General features: G+C 41.4%; 1 protein-coding gene across 1 annotated transcript; it reads right to left on the bottom strand.

Annotated features, from left to right (window-relative positions):
- Positions 1-3,049: 3,049 nt before the first annotated feature.
- LOC116045209 (histone-binding protein RBBP7) lies at positions 3,050-18,176 on the bottom strand. The gene is made up of 12 exons (XM_031292734.2): positions 17,942-18,176; positions 17,110-17,254; positions 11,050-11,195; positions 9,294-9,467; positions 9,066-9,181; positions 7,967-8,127; positions 7,333-7,459; positions 7,171-7,248; positions 5,802-5,878; positions 4,736-4,793; positions 3,976-4,086; positions 3,050-3,284 (listed from the first exon to the last, which is right to left on the bottom strand). The coding sequence occupies exons 1-12, from the start codon at positions 17,955-17,957 to the stop codon at positions 3,213-3,215; spliced, it is 1,281 nt and encodes a 426-aa protein (XP_031148594.1). The 5' UTR covers positions 17,958-18,176; the 3' UTR covers positions 3,050-3,212.
- Between the last annotated feature and the right edge of the window lie 1,403 nt (positions 18,177-19,579).

The following is a 19,579-nucleotide window of genomic DNA, read 5'->3' as shown; positions in this document are numbered from 1 at the left end:
AAACCATCTGAGAAGTAATGTGTGGATGCATTTTTTGGACTGAAAACTAAAAAAAACCCTGTAAACTTTAAACTTGTAAAAGGCATCATAGCTTGTCACTCAAGCGATGTAGTGGAGGCACCGCTGATCAAAAAAACATTCACTTGAACTTGGATTTTGGGAATAGTGGCAGCGCTACTAGCTAGAGTTAAAGTTGACTCAGGAGACATTTTTCTACCATCAAACTCCTGCAAACCACATCTCTTCTGTTGTCATCTGGTAGAGCTGGGTTATTTCAAATGGTTTGCGACTCAGCTAATATGATAGCTTCATCCATCTGGTTCTCTGTCATTTGCATTGCAAATTTCCATGCTCATCTGACCGGGCCGATGCCACAACCAGCTTAAAGGCATACTATGTAACTTTTCCCTCTTCGGACCAGGACCAAAGAGGGAAAAGTTACACAGTATGCCTTTGATAAATAGCCACCTCTTTACAGGCTGTTAGCAACTGAGTTAATTTTCCCTAGGGTTGTGCATCGTTTTGATTTTAACAATTTTGAATCCAGTTCCGATTTCTTCCTTTTTTGATTCCGGTTCTTATCGATTCCGGTTCTTTGAGGGGTGGAGTTGAAACGGGTCACATGCTTATTTCACAGATAAGCGGTCAATGTTATACAATAGTCCTAATTCAAGAATGAAGTTAGACGACACGTTCTTGCGATTGTCGTCGTTCACACTTGCGGGGCATTTGCTGCCCCCTCGTGGTCAATCCATATCATTTTGAACTGAACTCTGGGATATGTATTGTTAAAGCTCACTTCCGTTACCACAGGTGTCACCAAATCGACCAGGATCTTAAGGAATTAATCGTTAAAAGGCTTAGAACTTAAACATAGTTTGACCTCCTGTGTTACCTGTTACCTTTAGAAATGTAATGAGGGGAAAATATGGGAACTTGAAACATAAAAAAATGAATGACACAGGTTGAGAACATTTGTCGTTGCTGGCTTGTCTCCCACTTGAGAGAGAACTTAAATGACGTAGAGACGAAAGCTCAGCGAATGTCCTTGCGCAAAATGTGTTGCTTGATTTTGATCTGCATCTCAGCACTTTTTTTTTTTTTTCTTTTTAACTACTATGTAATTTGATTTCCATATGGCCAGCTCAACAGGGCGTACAGAAAAGAGCCAAGTCAGGAGTTCTGAACTCCACTTTATGCTGGAAGAAGATGGTTCTTTTCTGATGCGTGTGAATAAAAAAAGATTGATTTCTATCAGCGATGCATATCAATATGTCAGGAAACACCTTGTTAAACATCGTGGGATTGTTCTACTAGTAGCGTTAACGAATAGAATCCTCTCAAATCAAAATCAATTCACACACTCGCATCCTCTGCAGATGTTATTCTAAGTCTAGTTTTCTTTCGGAGTACCTTTTGTTAAATCTTTAACTCTGCTCCGACAACGATCTAGGCAATGTATCAATGCAGCTGCTGTCCTGCAAGAGGTTGTTAACTCAAAAGTGTTTGGTGAAGGACCCGATTTCCACAGCACTGTCAAATGTGTTCTGGCCAATCAGTTCTTCATGTGGCTGTCCCTTTTTCAACTCGGTATTTTGTAAAGTCAGTGAGAATCATAGGGGCATTACTGACAAATAATGTTATAGGGGCGTTAACTGACAAATAATCTTCCTTAACAAATATGTACACAGCCACATGTAACTGGGTGTAATGTCCTTTAAAGACGTTGCCTTGCAGTCTTTTCTACATTTCTCCTCGTGCTTTTTATCTTCACGTTGTGTGGATTTAAAAACGAAATCGATGTGATGAGGTCATGTGGTGTACATATTTTTCTTTCGGGTAGAAGACGGGTCTAGTAGACCTTTCGGCATCCATTTCCTCTTTCTTTGGCGTTGCCCCTAGATTGACTCTCAGGTAATGTCAGAATCTACCTCTGTAGGTGAGACTAACTGTGAAAGAAGAGGCATGAGTCACCATAGCTTTGGAGAGCTCTATTTTTTACTATAAATGAGCCCACACCCCCTTTTGATTGTACAATGTTCTTATAGTCCTGTCTTGCTTTTCAATAAACATTTTTGTAGAATTTGCAATAAGTGGATTTATTTTTGGGTCTTGTGTCATTTCCTGAGTAAAGACAGAGAGAGAAAATAAGAGTAAAGGTTTAAGTGTGCAGCATTTTCTCAGAAAGTGCACTGAGATTGTTCAGCCAGTTGTCTGTAAAAGCATTGTTTTTTAGACATGTTTTAACTTAATATAAATAAGAAAATTAAGAAACTTACCTTTGAAAAGTTATAAAAGTTTTATTGCAATTTGTGGTGCAGGAAACAAAATGGCAAAGGCAATTTCACATTATATAACAAAGAGGGAAAAGATGTGCGTTTCCCTCAAGTGCACTAATTCAGTTCCACACCTTTCACTCAACCAAACACTCAAGAGTTTATGTACCTTATCGTATTAACGGGGCAAACGCAGCAGGGAATGTTTCTTCAAAGGACAGCCAGGAAGCGTCAGCTAAGTACGATGTTATGTTAACAAATTAACAGCCGCAAGTGCTCGACAGGTGGGAAATTAAAGTAGGAATAAGGCTCCCCTGGACGTGACCATCGCGGTTAGCTCTTAGCCAATCAAAGTTTGGACAGATGTAGATCAGGTTCCAAAACATTTCAGTGCTCAGATAAGTCTTTTACTGTGCGGGTTTCCTTACATATTTGTGTCTTGAGGGGAAGCCTACTTAGCTAGTGGTTTTCTGGAAGTCAAAATGTAAAATGACGCGTTCATGTTTTCCTTGCGTGAGCCCTTGGGAATTAACTGATTAACTCGTTAACAATAGCTTACACTGACTTTGCACCTAAAGAGGTTTTCTGCTCTTAAGAGTCTTCAAATCCCATTCCCCAAACACTGGAGATGTTACCACCTGAGCAACTCTTCTCCTACTCCGAGGGCTTCTGGGGACTTGGGCCGTGGTGAAGTGGGAGCAAGCGGAGCCTGAATCCAACCTTCTGTTAGCAAGGGTGGAGTCCATGCTGTCTCGAACCCTCCACGTGGTTCATTCGCGTGGAGCAGACTCTTCCTTGTGCACTCGATTAGCCAAAGAGGGAAACGACAGGCTGGGCTGGGGTCTGGGACCTCAGGGAATAGGGCGGGGTTAGGGGTTGGGCGGACGGGGGGGGGGGACAGGGTGTCGTGCCTGGAGAGACCGGTGCCGAGCTGGGTTATGATCCCTGAGCCTCCAGCTCTGATGCAGGGGTGTTGTCTGGCTCCTCGTCGTTGTAGATGTTCTCCGCCTGAGGAGAAGAAGAGGACACTGGGTTAACTTTGGCTGGGTTCGGATGTTCTACCGGTGCACGGGGAGTAGGGTTGGGTACCGAAACGCGGTGCTAATAGGGCACCGGTTCCGACCTAAATGGTAGTAACGAGACCAAATAAGAACGAACATTTCGGTGCCTGACTTTACACTACATGCTGACAGCTAACGTTAAACAGTGTAAAGTGTGACTGTATTTCAACAGTCTGCTCTGCAGCGCAGCAGATGCCGACGTCGGAAAAACACAGACGGTGCGTTCACTGAAACTGGTAACCTACAGCCTCGCGGTGTATTCAAAGTTATTGTAAAATACCCTTTTCCCATCTGGCGGTTGTTTTTGTCATTCAACAGCAATTTACTGGTGAAATAAGTTATTGTTTATTATAAGTTATAGTTATTACATTACTATTAAATCATTTAATTTTGACCATATGGCCGTAGTAATAAAGAAGTTCTTAAATGTCGCCAACTGTTGTTTAGTACCCTTCTTTTTTTTTTTTTTTTTTTACTTTCTTAAAAAGTATCGGTTCAGGCACCGTTTTAAAAGTACCGCTTTAGCACCGGTATCAGAAAAAAACCCAACGATACCCAACCCTAACGGGGAGGGACTGGAGCTAACGGAAGCCCAAAAAAGGAACAACTCTGTGTGGACGGACGGCAGTTGTGCTCACCATCTGCCAGACTTGCATGATGTTGTCCTCCGACACCGAGCAGATGACCCAGGGTTCATTGGGGTTCCAGGAGAAGTCAGAGATCTTGGCTGTGTGGCCACCATGGATGAACTGATGATGGGGGGGGGGGGGGGGGGGGACATTAGAGACAGGCACTTTGATACGACAGCCAGACGTAAACAGGTGAGCAGGAGTTTGGAACCATCTCAACCAGGAGTTTAGGTACTGCCCTTCTTGCATTCTTTTTTATTAATGTACTATGGTGATGTGTTGATCTGCCAAGGGACTACAGACGAAAATTTGCTTTTTTTGCTAACTCTGGTACATTTACATTTTGAGCGTAAACAAAAAATGGCAATTGAGGTGCATTGTCCCTTTTAAATAAACACAAATAAAATAAATAAATCGACGTGCTCAAACCTTACGAATGTGAGAGGATGTGGTGTGACCATACATCCTGTTTTCAGCAGTTACAATGCCACTGAGCAACCAGCTGATGTGATATATTATTAACCCAAGTAATGAAGTTACAACTGGCATTGCCAACTGGACAGGTGCAGTCAGACAAACCTGATCCCCCACTTTTTGAGTACTGAAAGGCTGTCCAATCACATTACACCACTGCTTTTTGGGTCCAAGTGTGGGAAGGTTTCATGGCTACCGACATAGCTAAGGATCTCATGGTGATCTAAGGATGACTCGGCATAAAAAAAAAAAAAAAAAAATCACACAGTTATCTTGATTATAGGATATCGCTTACCAGCAGCTCTGGTGGGCCATCCTCAGCATCTTCTGCCGACTGCTCCTCCCCGATTTTACTAGAAAAAGAACATCCAACAAAAACTAAGCTTCTAGCTAGTAGCCCAGTACATAGCTACTGCGCATGTGCGACTCCCAACAAAGATGAGATAGAAGTGCGATGCCTCACTCCGTAGCTAAAACAGAGACCTGACACAGGTTGAAAAGAGGAGCTGCAGCAATGTGCAGCACAACAAAAATATGGTGTTTTTGGAAAATTAAACCATGTAAACCTATTCTGGTACAACCTCAAATATGGGCGCTTAAACACATAGCTAAATTAGCTTGCTAACAGCCAACTTGTCCTCTCTGGTAAACAAAGGTTGCTAAAATAATCCTTTGACATGCTTACATCTGATGTTTTTAGCTAGCTACAGGCACTTTGTTAGCATTTCAGCCCCTAGTTGCCTATTGTGGCGCCGACTGTTTTCCTCTCTGTCGGGCGTGGCTTCCAGAGTATGACACGATGCGCTCGGTCTCTACATACTGCATGTCAAGTGCGAGGTTTCCACGTTAAAAGCACAAATATTTACCACGTGTGAACAGTGCTGGCTAACCATTATTAAAGGAAGCTTTTTGTTTTCAGCATTGGCCAGCCTCCACTCACTTGTTCCCGATATAGTTCTGTGCTGTTGAAGCCAAGGGGGTAATCCTTGAAAACTGTAATCCTACTGGCATATCGAATATATCTATTGTTCAACAGCTGCAGCTTGGTCTACACTCATACTAACAGCCCCCTAGTAATACAAGTAACATTGTATGGTGATGAGACAATATATTCTTGTATTAATAATAGTTAGTATGATGCCTTAATGTTATCTTTTATTGGCAGTTAAAAGGCTGCACTATATTTAAATTCTAATTTCCCGTAGTTATTATCATTTATTATGAGTGGAGGTGGCTGGGGCGTGTGATCAGGAAGCCTCCGGGGCACCCCTCCTTTGGAGGTTTCCCCACCACTTCCAACTGGCAGGAGACCCCGGGGTCATTAAAGACATGGACTGTGATGCATGGTGGAGACTTTTTACCTGAGGTCCCAGACGTTGAGACGCCGGTCGGTGCCGCTGGAGGCCAGGATGGTTTCATTGTGTGGAGACCATTGTACCTGATGAATTGGACAGTTGGTCACTGGCAGGTCAAAATGTGGCGCTCATATAGCGGCGTGGACTTTCTTGTAAAAACTCTCCTCAGGCTTGTTAGCAATTCAGAAAACAGTTTCAGCATATGTTCATACCTTTGGCAGGGCGATGACTGATAAGAGTGCTCCGTGTTACGCTACGAGGCTCATCATTTTATTGATATATCCACACACAATAAACAGGGGTCTACTTCATTAATAATGTTTCAATAAATTGTAATTGAAATGCTGCGGTTGCCCTAGAAAAAGAAAAACTCCGTAGCACACCATTTCTGTTCGACGGCAGCATATTTGTGTTCAGGAGACGGATCTGTTCTGGGCAAGTAAGCTGCAGCTTAACTTTGATTTTACAGAGTGCTGGCGTCATTTGAATGAACACCATTATATAATTGATGTACGTCACCATGGCCTGGTGCAGAACAAGGCACAGTAGCCATTAGTTTTCATGCGTCTCTTCACTTACTGGCAGTAATTAAAGTTACAAAGTCATATTTGGGATTTACGTGAGCTTTGCATTTCTATTTTTTGTCCTCGGGCCAGATTTGGCCCACGGGCCGCTATTTGCCTCCCATTAACAGCAGAAACACACCACACGCAGAAGCGCCGCAAATAGAAGTGAAGGGTAGATTCATGCCTGACCGCGCGCCCGGCTTTTCAACGCCGACGTGCCGGTCAAAAAGCGATCGTCTTCACTCTACAGAACCTCTCTCACTCTGTCTTTCCGTCCATCTGTCTCTCTCTCTCTCTCTGCGTGCCTGATCGCGTGTCTCGCTGTAGACACAGCTGAGAAGTCAAGACAGCCAAAATCATCATAAACCCGGGTGTTTTATTTTGAAATTTGTTTTATTTTGTAAAGTGTCCGGCTGCACTGTGGCCTTCCTGTATGCGATTACCTGCCTGGCTTGACACATTTGCTCGCGGCTCTCGGAATAAATAGAGGACACACCGAAACAATCGCAGCGCGCAGGCTGGTGTGGCCAGACAGATTGGACAACACGGGCGCAGAAATTGAAAATAGCGCCGCTTCCCAGCGCTTCACGACACTTCAGCGTGCTGCGTGTCTTTTGGCGTAACTTTAACTACACTACAAGTTGATCTGTTAGGCGATCTGTTTCGTAACAGCTTTTTATTATTGCCTGTATCAGGAACCTGGCTGTATGTATATTACAGACAATTTCTTTCCGACCGCAGACTGGCATTAACACAAAACCGTGTTGGACCTACTTACTAACTAAATAAATACATTTGGAAGTCCTTACCTGGAAAATTTCATCTTTGTGGGACTCGAAGGAGTGGAGCTTCAGCTTGAGGTTCCTTAGATCCCACAGTGCAACAGTCTGAGAGAAACAAAACAAGCCTTGAATTAAATAGTTAATCCAGTTTATGTAATTTCAGTCCAGAGTGCATTTCTTCTTCTCTACCTTATCAGCAGAACCAGTGGCGAGAATGAACTCGCTGTAGGGGTTGAAGCTGAGACAGTTGACCTCAGCAGTGTGAGCTTCGACTGCGTGGCTGGCTTTGGACGTGGTGTTGGACCGAGTGTCCCATCTGGTGGAGGGTTAAGGAGAGTCGGAGGCAGAAGGGACATCACTTATTTGGTTACAAATTAAACAATGAAATGGACAGGGCTGCACAACAAATCTTTTTTTATTGTCATCGGATATCAACTGGCACAATAAACACATCACAAAGGGCTGCGACATATCACGAAAGACAAAATATCAGTAGCAAGCTGCACTTTAAAATGTCTTTTTTTTTTTTTTTTAAGTGGTGTCTTTAATGTTCAATTTGTTCAATAAAAGAATGTTGTAAATTATTTCCTTGGATTTGTTTTTCAACAAGCAATTTGTTTTATTTCAGCAGAATACTGAAAGCGGCGGAAGTGCAGAACTGAGTACACTTTATCTGTTTATCACAAGAAATATAGCGATATTCAACAGAGTTATCGCATATTTTCCTCATATCGTGCAGCCCTAGGAACGGAGCAGTTTTAACTTGATGAATATCTTGTCTCCATTCCACAAAACCAGACAACAGACTGTATCGCCAACTTACATCATGAGTTTCTGGTCGTCAGCCACTGAGCCAAACAGGGATTCGTGGAGCAAATGCCAGGAAACATCTTCCACCACTGCTGTGTGGCCGGTGAAGATGGTCTTGGCATCCACAATCTTCCCTTCCTTTGGGCCCGCCCCGATGTCCCATAGACAGATGGTCTGGAGAGAAATGGCAGCACAATCAATTAACAGATTTTTCACAAGTTTTATCCACACTGTGTTACTGTACTACTCTACTTGTCTCTGTAAATTGCCCACCGGGGAATATAAAGTGTTTTGATTGAATAATAAAAAATAAAAAAAATGTTATCCCCTTGCTACAATGATCAGTTATAAGATGGGAAAGTGCTGCATCACTAGGCATACCCACAATTTGTCATCACAAGTTCTTTCCAAGAAGTCCTCGATGGTTTGAGGGCGCAGCAATGAACAGTCAACAGAAGATAAAACTGTGGTGTTTATCAAATCCACTAGCGCCTTTTCCACTGAATGTGTATGCAATCGCACCGTCTTTAAAATACACTCCGCTTTCAGTCTACAAACCTTTGGACTAGGGCTGGGCAATACATTGATATTATATCGACATCGATATATGAGGCTAGATATCAATTTAAATTTTGGATATCGTAATATGACACAAGTGTTGTCTTTTCCTGGTTTTAAAGGCTGCATTACAGTAACATTATTGGTGATTATTTACCTAAAATCTAATTGTCTTAATATTTTGTGAAAGCGCCAATAGTCAACCCTACAATATCGCTGCAATATCGACATTGATGTATTTGGTCAAAAATATCGTGACATTTGATTTATTTCATATGGCCCAGCTCTACTTTTGGACCCTTCTTTCGGGCGCATTCCCTTATCTGGACTGGATAACCAGTAAATGAAGGCCCGGTTAGCTTTTAGTTCCAGGGAGCGGCCTCTAGCTCACCCAGTAAGAGCGTGCGCCCCATGTAGGCTGAGGCCTTTGCGGCGGCCAGGGTTGGAATCCTACCTGTGGCCCTTTGCTGCGTGTCATCCCCTCTCTCTCACCTTTCCTGTCAACCCACTGTCACTACAAATAAAGGGAAAAGCTTTTAGTTCCAGTCACTTACATGGTCGTCGGAGGCGCTGAGCAAGTTGCCGCTGAGGTTGGGATTCCAGGAAAGGCCATAGCCTTCTTTCTGGTGGCCTTTCAGCCGCAAGTCAGGACTGCACTCCCCGCTGGGATCTGAAACACACAAATACACGCTGCATTCACCTTCATGATGTGTGACTCACTGGAGTTAAGTGCATTCTGGTGCGGGTGGTCATTGGTGTATTGAGCGCAGCAGTGACCCAACCTGGCTTAGTCGGGTGCTTATTGTAGTCGAAGACCAGCACGTCAGAGGTGGGGGTCTTGGTGGCGATGATGCAGTGGTTCTGGGGCATGTAGCGGGCTCGGTTGACCTCTCCCTCGTGGTTGATCTTGATCTCGATCTCGATTTTCCCACTTACTGAGCCAAAGCCGCCAAACTCTGACAAGAGGATACAATCAGGCTGTAGTACAGCCAAGACAGGAAATGGAGCACCAGACACTTGACAACTGCAGGTCAAACCTTGCTCGGTCGGATAGTCTATTTTACTACGAGGGATGCACAGTACGGATGTTAACGATACGCTCGACTCACGATTCGATACAATTTTGAGTTCACGATACGATTTTCTCAGGATCTTTTTTAGCAAAACGAGCTGCAGACAAATGACTGAAAAATATTCTTTCATTTATATAAACTGTGCCAAACAACAGATGTTTCCTCTTATCAGAAGTGACACTGAAATTGTATTTTATCTTAAATAACAAAAATTGATAATTCGATTTTTAAAACAAATCCCACATCAAAATAAACTAAAATAGAAAGAAATCTCTAATAAATAAACTTGTTAAGATTCATGTTGGCAGGTAACATCGGTATGGGCCACAACAAACAGATAATTATTGGTTTTAGTTATTGGTCCCGACATTCTAGTAATAGCAGATCATCTCTATATTTTCTATGATGTTGGCAGAGTCACTTTGCCTGTATTAAACGGCTACTGTGGCCAGTGCACATAAACGTCCACTGTACTACAAGGTACTACAAGGCCCAATTCTGCACCGGCTGACTAAAGAAAGCCATTATGTGTGAATGTACTAAAGCTGGTGAGCAGTTTGACAGTTGGTTTCTGAGCGAAGGTGACAGCGGCTGTGCTCAGGCACACTTTAAGAGCAGGACAAACTAAATTCAAAAAGAAGAAAACCCAGAAACCAAAATGTAGTAAACTATTACTTTACCCCGAGATTTTTTGTGCGTGTATTGAGCTTTAGACTCGGACTGTACCTTAAAATTGTTTCCCCGGCCATGCTAACATACTAATACTACCTCCGGCAACACGCCAAAGGAGCAGTGAGCCTTCAGCGCACCTGCACACAGCTGGGCACCCATCAACATACCTGCTGGAAGACAGAACAACACAGTTTCAGCATAAAGATTGACGGGAACGGGACGCGGGCGTTTAAACCAGCTTCTGACAACGACAGTGTGACTCTAGAGATGAGTCGCTTAATTGTCAACTATAATCGGTTTGATTCATTTTTTTATGAAAAAGAGTAAAAGTTCTCCGATTCCAGCTTGTTAAATGTGAATATTTTCTAGTTTCTTCACTCCTCTGTGACAGTAAACGGAATATGTTTGAGCTGTGGACAAAACGAGACATCGTGGAAACACTGATCCACATTTTTTTGCCATTGTCTGACATTTTAGGGACCAAACAACTGATTAATCGTTAATCGAGAAAATAATTGACAATGAAAATAATCGTTGCAGCCCTACAAAACTCGACATGACAAACAGCTGTAGTTGGTGCTTCTACAAACGTTTTATGAGGTTAAGTTAGGCTGTTCAGATGCACACTATGTACAGTATGGTGAGAATCAATACATGTTAAAATATGACATTGTCCACTTGTTTGTATTGCAAATGTACACCTACTCCCCTGACCTCACAAAAGACATAGTGGTAACCAACAACTGTTCCGATGTGAAAAGTTGTCCTGCAGGATGACGTGTGGCGTATTTACCTCCTTTCTCGCTGTCGTAGTGCGAGGCGTCAAACTGGGCGTCATCATTTGGTACCTGGACGCTGGCAATCACCAGGTGGTTCTGCTCATCGGATGTATGGGTCCCTAACACCAGCCGGTGTACTGCGTAGTCCTTCCCCTCGGGCCTGTGCAGAGTTCCACAAAAGAGGACAGGATCTGAATCTATACTCTGTAGCAAATACAGCTTTGCCTTTCAGTTTAACATTAAGTGCGGGGCTTTTGCTATGGAAACAAGGTAGGAAGGCAAATGTGATTCTTCAAAGTTTTTACAAAACATTCCAAAACTGTTGAGTAAAAAAGGGAAATAGTACGACAATACGTTTTTATACAGCGAAGAATATCAAGGTATAAAAAAAACGTTTTGGGCTTCAATGAATCTCTTAGTGTATTCTTGTTATTTGGTAATGCCAGTCATATAGACAGATAAGGGTGTCCATTTGAATTTTCTAGCCGTCTCAAATGCTAAAAGAATATAGACAGAAGCAGCCATAGCTGATAAGGGCTAGACAGGATATATTGACCTATCACTGCCAATTACACTTGGCACCAAAAGCTTTCCATACCGTATAACATAATATCAATATCCAGTTTTTCAAGATGAATGTACAGAGACAGTCTGCATGCTCACATTTAGAGAAGCGCCTTGCTTATGCCAGTCCCAGCACACTACAGTCAGATTACAGTTAATGAGTCCGATAGTATCATTTAAATGTACATTATTCAGAAAAAGGAAAACCATGTTTAACTGGCGTAGGGTTGGGAATCGTTTGTATTTTTACGATTCCGATGGCGAACCGGTACTTTTAAAACCATTCCAATTCCTAAACCGATTGTTGAAAAACAGAAAAATGACATCAAAGAAAGGCTCTTTTATAGTTTTTTTGTTTTTTTTTTAAAATTATTTAAACTTAACAACACATTAACATTTACGGTAGCTAGCTAACGGTAGACTACAGAGAAAGTGTGATATTTTTACATCCGTTTCGGAGCGACAGAGGGAAAATATTTCTGTCGACACATTAAGTGGAACCGAAATTTGCGTTCTAATCCGGTCCGATTCCTACCTTTGCCGCACATTTACTTGTCATCAAGCTGCCATACTTCCTCGTAACACATCCTACTGCTGCAGGCATGATGGAGAAAGACAGCGGCAACACAATTCTGAATGCCGCTTGTTATTTTCCAAAACTCTCGGACGGCTCAGTAGACAAGTCGAAAGCCATATGCACATTGTGTAAAGCCGAATTAAAATATCACCGAAGCACGTCAAGCTTGAGCTACCACCTACGAGCTAAGCATAGTAGTACAGTTAACGTGACTCAGGTTGATGCTAGCGGGCTCAGGCAAAGCACTATTATGGAGAGTGCTACTTGCCGACCTGTGGATGAAACCAAATCCCAAAAAAATACTACAGCTCTTGCGAAATGGGTGGCAACTAACTGCAGACCTGTCAGCATTGCAGAAGACTCGGGTCTTAAAGACGTACTACGGTTGGCATTGTTCTGACCTGTCTTATACATTGCCGTTGAGGGGGACAGTAGTTTCACGCATACACAGCCTGTACGACACGGAGAAAGCAGCCCAACTGGAACTGCTGCAAAGTGCAAACGCTGTCTCATTAACCGGTGATCACTGGACGTCAGTGAGTCATCAAAATTATTTAGGAGTTACTGCACACTATATTGACTCTAGATTCAAATGTGTGACTAGATTCACACATTTTTCTTTTGTTTACAGTAAATAAATAATAAACAAATAGAAATCTTAAAGTCAAGTTCATAAAGTAACTTTCTTTGCATTCATTTGATTCCTAATCAAGATACACTGGTAAGAATGGCTTTCCATTGTTAATATGTAGGGCTGCAACTAACGATTATTTTAATAATCGATTAATCTGTCGATTATTTTTTCGATTAATCGATGAATCGGATAAAAAAAACAAAAAAGCATTAATTTACATCAACTCAATACATACTTACATACATACTTGTTGTTTTAGTTAATAGTTGTGTAAAGGTAAGTAACTGATATGGGACAAAGCACAGAATATATACATGACAATAGATTGAAAAATGAATGGGCCAAAAAAGGCGAGTGAATAAAAACGTGTCTTTAGTCCTGCTTTACTACTGTTATTAACGAGCTAACGCTAGCTTGTCATGCTTGTCAAGCTGGATAAGGCGTAAACACCACACCAGCACCACTGGAGGGACTTTACGTTCCTCACTTCAACTTTGACTTTACCCTGCTGTTGAACTCCCTTCCTCCTCATCAAGGACTCCAACATGTTTACGTTTTAGGTGCTGAATCGTCACCGTGGTGCGCCCGTGCCATGCTGTGTCGCTTTTGCTTATCTTGCAATTAACATGTTTTCGATTTATTTAGTGTGAAATGCTCCCACACGTTGGATGACTTAGGTCGTACTGAGGTCGTACCCAGAACGACGTTAAGGGTCTCTCCGGTCTCTCTCCATATTTCCTCTACCCCCGCTCTGCTCTTTTTTCTTTTCTTTCGCTCCGCGCCGCTCTGCACGGCACTCAACTCAATTGCTTTTATCTCCGCGACTGAGTGGCGTGTCGCGCGACACAACGAATCGATAATGAAATTCGTTGCCAACTTTAATAATCAAATTTTATCGATTTTATCGATTCGTTGTTTCAGCCCTATTAATATGTACTTACAAACAGTTCTGAAATGCAAAAAAGAATTTTAATCATGTGATAAAATATGTGATTAATCGCGATTAACTATAGAAATTCAGCGATTAATCGCGATTAAGAAAAAAATGAATTGTTTGACAGCCCTAGTTTTTATGCTCAGCCACTCGTGTCGTGTGCTCTCTTCTACAGCGGCTGGGAGAACTCAATCCAAAAAAAAAAACACAGTTTCTGAATTTGCTTGTGTTTGTCTATCAGCTTGTGTTTTCTCAGGTTGTCATGTGTTGAGCTCTCTCTGCCACCATACGTCTCACTCTCTCTTGCCAGTTTTGGGTATCACAGTATCAAGGCTGGTTTGTGTTTCAGTGAACAGACACATGAACCCACAAACAGACTGTGTCCTGAAATGGGAGACCAGGGGCCTGTTTCACAAAACCAAGATAAGGGATTAAGCCGGGATTTATCAGTTATCCTGGATGATTTAAGCCTTGACTCGGTTTCACGAAAGTGGAGGCACATAAATCACCATGGAGATTTATTCTGTGCAGCTAGCCTGCTCCCGACCAGGCTAACAGCCAGGATTTATTAATCCTGGAGCCTTTTCTGATCACCCAGCAGTGGTTTTACCCTATTGTTATCAGCCTGGATTAAAATACAACAGGTGCATGTTGATGTTCCTTTAAGTACTGTTATTATTTAAAGTTGTGACCATATTTTTTGGTCACAATTGGAATAACTGATGAATATACTCTGTTCTATTCATGTTTACAGTGTGCATGGAATTTATCACTTAATTATCTTTATAGTTTCTAGATTTTAGAGTCACATTTCTTCAGTGTCTTTATTTTCTATGTTCATATATACAAGGGAGCAAGGCATATAATATGTAGAGAAGGAAACTCGTCCTCTATAAAAAATAAAAAACACGAGAAAAAGCATGGCAGATAATAGTGATTGATAGTCTAAAAATATACATTTATGAACTACTGCTCTTAACTGAAACCATTCAATGAGTCACTGTCATCTGCAAAAACGAACAGTTGTACACCTTGCATTAAAAGCGAGCAGTGGAAGTTAATGACTTAGGAAATTTATATTTTAGCCCATGAGAGAGAGGGAGGAACAGAGTGAAAGAGATATTTACGCATCATATTCTAGCATTGTAGAAAATTGATCTTCATGGTAAATTTCCTGAGTAACATTATCTTCTGCTTACTTTTAAGGAAAAGAGTACAACTGTTAATTTGTGCAAATGATTAGTAGACTAATCCTTGAATGGAATGTTTATGACAGCTTCAATTCAGAGCAGTGGTCAGTAAATGTATATGTTTAGGCTATTATGCATTCAGTCGGTCCGTGATCGTCTGCTACGCTTTCTCTCGCTGTTTCATTACAGCGGCTGTGTTTCTTTTCTTTTTATACAAATAATGTGTTTCACGTCATCATACTTCCACAAGAAGCTGCTGTTCACTCTGTATAAAGTATGTACAATGCGTATTCTCCATTTTGGCATCAGTAAATCTGTGATCGACCTTGTGGTCTTTTGAGGAAAGCCGTGGACGCGCATATATCTGAATTACTTCAGCCTGGCTCAACCTAGTCGGTCCTCCTCAGCCTGGCTTGGCCTTCGTGAAACGCACCAAGCCAGGATGCACAGATGAGACTAGGTCAAGCCTTGCTTTATCAGTTATCCTGGATGTATATATTCTGCTTTTGTGAAACAGGCCCCAGGTTATGTTATGTTAACTTCCTTTCCCAGTATTTTCTTACACTGTCTCACTAGGCCAACGTGTTTCTCACCCAAAATTAAATTTTGCTCTGCTTTTGCAAAATCACGAAAGTCATTCCCAGTGAGGGGCAGTGGGCTGTGTGGCATAAAGAAAAAAAAACTTGTATCACCTCTTGTGGTCGCTCATTTTAAATATCAATATAGCCAATCACAAAGCCCAGTGGTCGTAGGAATTAAGCTGCACTTACTAGTGATGTTACAATCCGCGCCGAGGCTTGGAAGAGCTCGTCGAGAAATCCCCGAAGTGTTCCGCGAAGCGTGCATCGAGGCTTGTATCGGTTTAGACAAATGACGTCATTGATGACGTCTGAAGCCTCGCTGCCCGTCCGTACCACGTGACTGTTTTATGAAGTGGTTTGAAACTAAAACGGTTTTATTACACATCTGGGATCCACACGAGCACATTCACCAACCTCTGCCCAGTTAAACCACCGCCACTTTCCAGTTTTAGAATAGCCTACTTATACTGCTCCTCCTGCTATTACTATATTATGAGCAAAAGGGTTGATACCTACACGGTTGGTCGCCGCATTCCTCTCAAGGAAATCCGTTATGTTGATTATGTTATACCAAAAGAAAATACACACTATATTATAGGGGTGCACGATCCAGAAAATGGCACGATTCGATATTGATTTTTAGGCTCACGATTCGATTTAAAATCGATTCTCGATTAAAAAAAATTATTCACAGTATGTAAATGTAGTTACTTTTCCCACGTGACTGCAGTAGACATACAATTACATTTTTTTTATTATTTTTATTTTTTTTAAATATGAATTGATTTTTGGAATTCTATGAATCGATTTTGAGCGGAGATAAAAAAAAAAATCACTATTACATACTTCTGTGTACTTCCGTTGCCTGATGACAGAAAAATATACACACAACAATTAAGTTAAGTGAGTTCTGCTGTTATAAAAACACAATATAGGTTATCACAGAGAGTGGGAGGAGATTTAACAGACACACTGAGCTATGTCTGTCCCACTTCTTCTGACCAGACGTTGGCTTTGATGTAGGGCTGGGCAATACATCGATATTATATTGACGTCGATATATGAGGTTAGATATTCTCTTAAATTTTGGATATCGTAATATCACACTTGCTGTCTTTTCCTGGTTTAAAAGGCTACGTTACAGTAAAGTGATGTCATTTTCTGAACTAACCAGACTTACTAGTTGTTCTGTTAATTGCCTTTACCCACTTAATCTTTAAATCCACATTACTGATGATTATTTATCAAAAATCTCATTGTGTAAATGTTTTGTGAAAGCACCAATAGTCAACCCTACAATATCGCCGCAATATCCACATCGATGTATTTGGTCAAAAATGTCGTAATATTTGATTTTCTCCACATTGCCCAGCTCTACTTTGACGCGCAGTTTAAAGAAAAAGATGTTGCAGGAAAACACCAGCAAAAGAGACCTACAATTAAGAGCTAGGGGACTGTCCAGTCTGCAGGTGGTGGAGAGCGGCACGCAGCACAGGACATTGATTGGCTGTAAAAAAGCAGCTTGACAGACACCTGTTGTTGGTATTGCTGTTGGGATTTAAACCACGTTGTATGATGGAGACCATGTAAATACCTGCTGACATCTGGAAGCCACTGGACAGTAAGGCTGGGCCACTCCAGCGCATGCGTCATCACCAGGTCATACAGGAAAGGTGTGTTTTTCTTCCAAATCTTGTACTCTTCATTGATGACCCTTTCTTCCACAGCATCGTCATACACTTTAGCAGAACAACATGGTATGAGATACAGGTATAACAGCAAATAGTAGCAGCTATTGCTATTGTAGCAATGTATTTTTTTCCCCAAGTAGATTTACGTATTTCCTCGAGGAAAGCGGATTTACACATAACGTTACAGTTACATTGGTGGTTCAGCCAGGGGCTTGCTCAAGGAACCGTTAACAGACAACAGTCTTCCACCATACTCCATTTTAACATATAACTAGTTTAATGCTAGCTTACTTCAATGTTACATTAACGATAAGCTGTGATAAGAGAATGATGAAAGAAATTCAAGAAACATAGCTGAAAAGGTATTCTGTATTATTAACCATCCTCACTATTTCTCACTAACGTCACGGCGTATTTTGGTGAAGGGGGCTTTTGCAGCGTCACAACATGCAAACAATGTATTAAGTTAAAATAAGTGCTGTTTGGTGCATTGGGTGTAACGTTAACGTTATACCGACGTTAAAGAGTAGAGGTGTGACATGATGTTCTTAAAGAAACGTTCAACCGAGAGCAGCACACAACCGACAACAAGCCTCTTGATAGGACTTTACTAAGCTAGCATGTCATGCTAGCACCCATGGCAGAGCGCACACAAAGCGGTAACGTTAATGCACGAGGAAAACGGGCCACCGTTTAATCGATAGGTAACGTTAACGTTACTTCTGATAAACCTACCCTCTTTATCAGCCATGTTCCAAACTCTGCGCTTTGTCACGATGCTCGAAAGCAAAGTAACTAGGTAGACGCCGTTTTAGTTAATACTGCTGTCGCCCTAGCTAGTACTGACGCTTTGGTTGTTGTACCGCTACAAAAGTAGGCTCCTTCCTTTTCAGCGCCGAATTACTCGATTACCTATCACGCATGCGTCAATGCGCGCATACCAACGAGGAACAATACTGCGCGCGTAGTGCGCATTGATGGAGAAGGGCCTGCGCAGACAACTTGGCCCTGCTCCAACATTGACTCTTCACACTCGGATCCCACCACCTTAAAAAAATATATTATAATTATAAACATTCAAGTATATATCGAATGCAATGCTGGCCAAGCCATTTTGCTTCATGGCTTTAGAAAAAATAAGAATAAATTACATGGGCAGAATACACAACGCAAGTGCGAAATGTGCAAATTGAAAGTAGCCAATTAAACAGAAGTGTATCACAATGTATAATTTGGGCTGTAATGACTAGTATACACTATCACGGATGTGCAATATTATATAATGCATACAAAACACAGTGTATGGCATTATATCATTTATGTTCAGGGGAAATAGTAGACACTGTTATGTGGTGATAAGTCAATAGGAAGTTCAGTGAAAAGTCCAGAAAGACATCAGCTAGCATTCTAATGTTAGCATGCTAACTGGAAGCATGCTAACAAAGTACAGCTGATTTGATGAAGGTAACAACATAGCCTTTCCTGTGGCACCACCCTCAGGAAAAACTTTTTTTTTTTTGTCCCACAAGTGGTAAGGATCTTCAAAAGGATTTGTGTATCCTTTATTTTTACCCTTGCAAATATTTTGTTTTGTGGTGTGTAATGAGCTTACGGCCTCACTATGCATTCCAATGAGTTTATTTTGTAAAAGTCTCATCCATAAACAGCAAAAACAGTTTACAGTAAATTACAAACCTTGAAAATGCAAAACATGTTCCAAATACAAGCATAACAAAGATGTGAAGGAAATAAAACAAAAAAAAAGCATGAGTTTTACATACAGAAGGTCTTAATCAGCTATCATCAAAAAATAAATAGGTCAATATAACAACAGCGGGAGCAAAGTAAAGGCAACTGGCACAGAGTTAAAAGACAGAGTAGTCTGGTGTCATCTTATCCATCTAAGTAAACTCTAAACAGGGGACAATGATACGTTTGAGAAGTTCAAAATGCCTTATCACACTGTATGTTGTTCACAATGTTTCAGATGAAAAACATTTTCAAAGCTCTCAGTGTCCTTAAAAAGTGAATGTGGTTCAGTTTATTGTCAGGTTTAGACGTCAAAACAAGTGGATTGTGTATTCTTTTTTTCCCTCCAGGTCTATCACATACCAACAAATATCTGATTTGAAACTAAGAACCAATGGACACTTTCATATAAGAATGATGTGGAGTACAACAGCAGAGCATGCCACTTTATAAAGCTTTGAAATATACAGTGATCTATTTCACAGATACACAGAAGAACAGATGTATCACTTCTCCATAAAAAGATGAGCTGTTACCTAGAGCAGTCCGAGTAGAATAGTGGTCCTATATTCTACAACAAAAGTCAAAAATATACAGATATAGATAGTTTCGAGTTACAATGTG

The sequence above is a fragment of the Sander lucioperca genome, chromosome 3 (genome assembly GCF_008315115.2).
Source record: "Sander lucioperca isolate FBNREF2018 chromosome 3, SLUC_FBN_1.2, whole genome shotgun sequence".
Lineage (NCBI taxonomy): Eukaryota > Metazoa > Chordata > Actinopteri > Perciformes > Percidae > Sander > Sander lucioperca.
The sequence above is the reverse complement of the archived record's forward strand: the minus strand, read 5'-3'. Positions and strand labels throughout refer to the sequence as shown.

Bases quoted from the DNA above. Each gene is read 5' to 3' on its own strand.
- LOC116045209 (XM_031292734.2), bottom strand. The intron at 9,182-9,293 runs GTTGGGTCACTG...TGTGTGTTTCAG, and splicing joins TAAGCACCCGACTAAGCCAG to ATCCCAGCGGGGAGTGCAGT. The intron at 5,879-7,170 runs GTAAGGACTTCC...CCAATTCATCAG, and splicing joins ACAAAGATGAAATTTTCCAG to GTACAATGGTCTCCACACAA.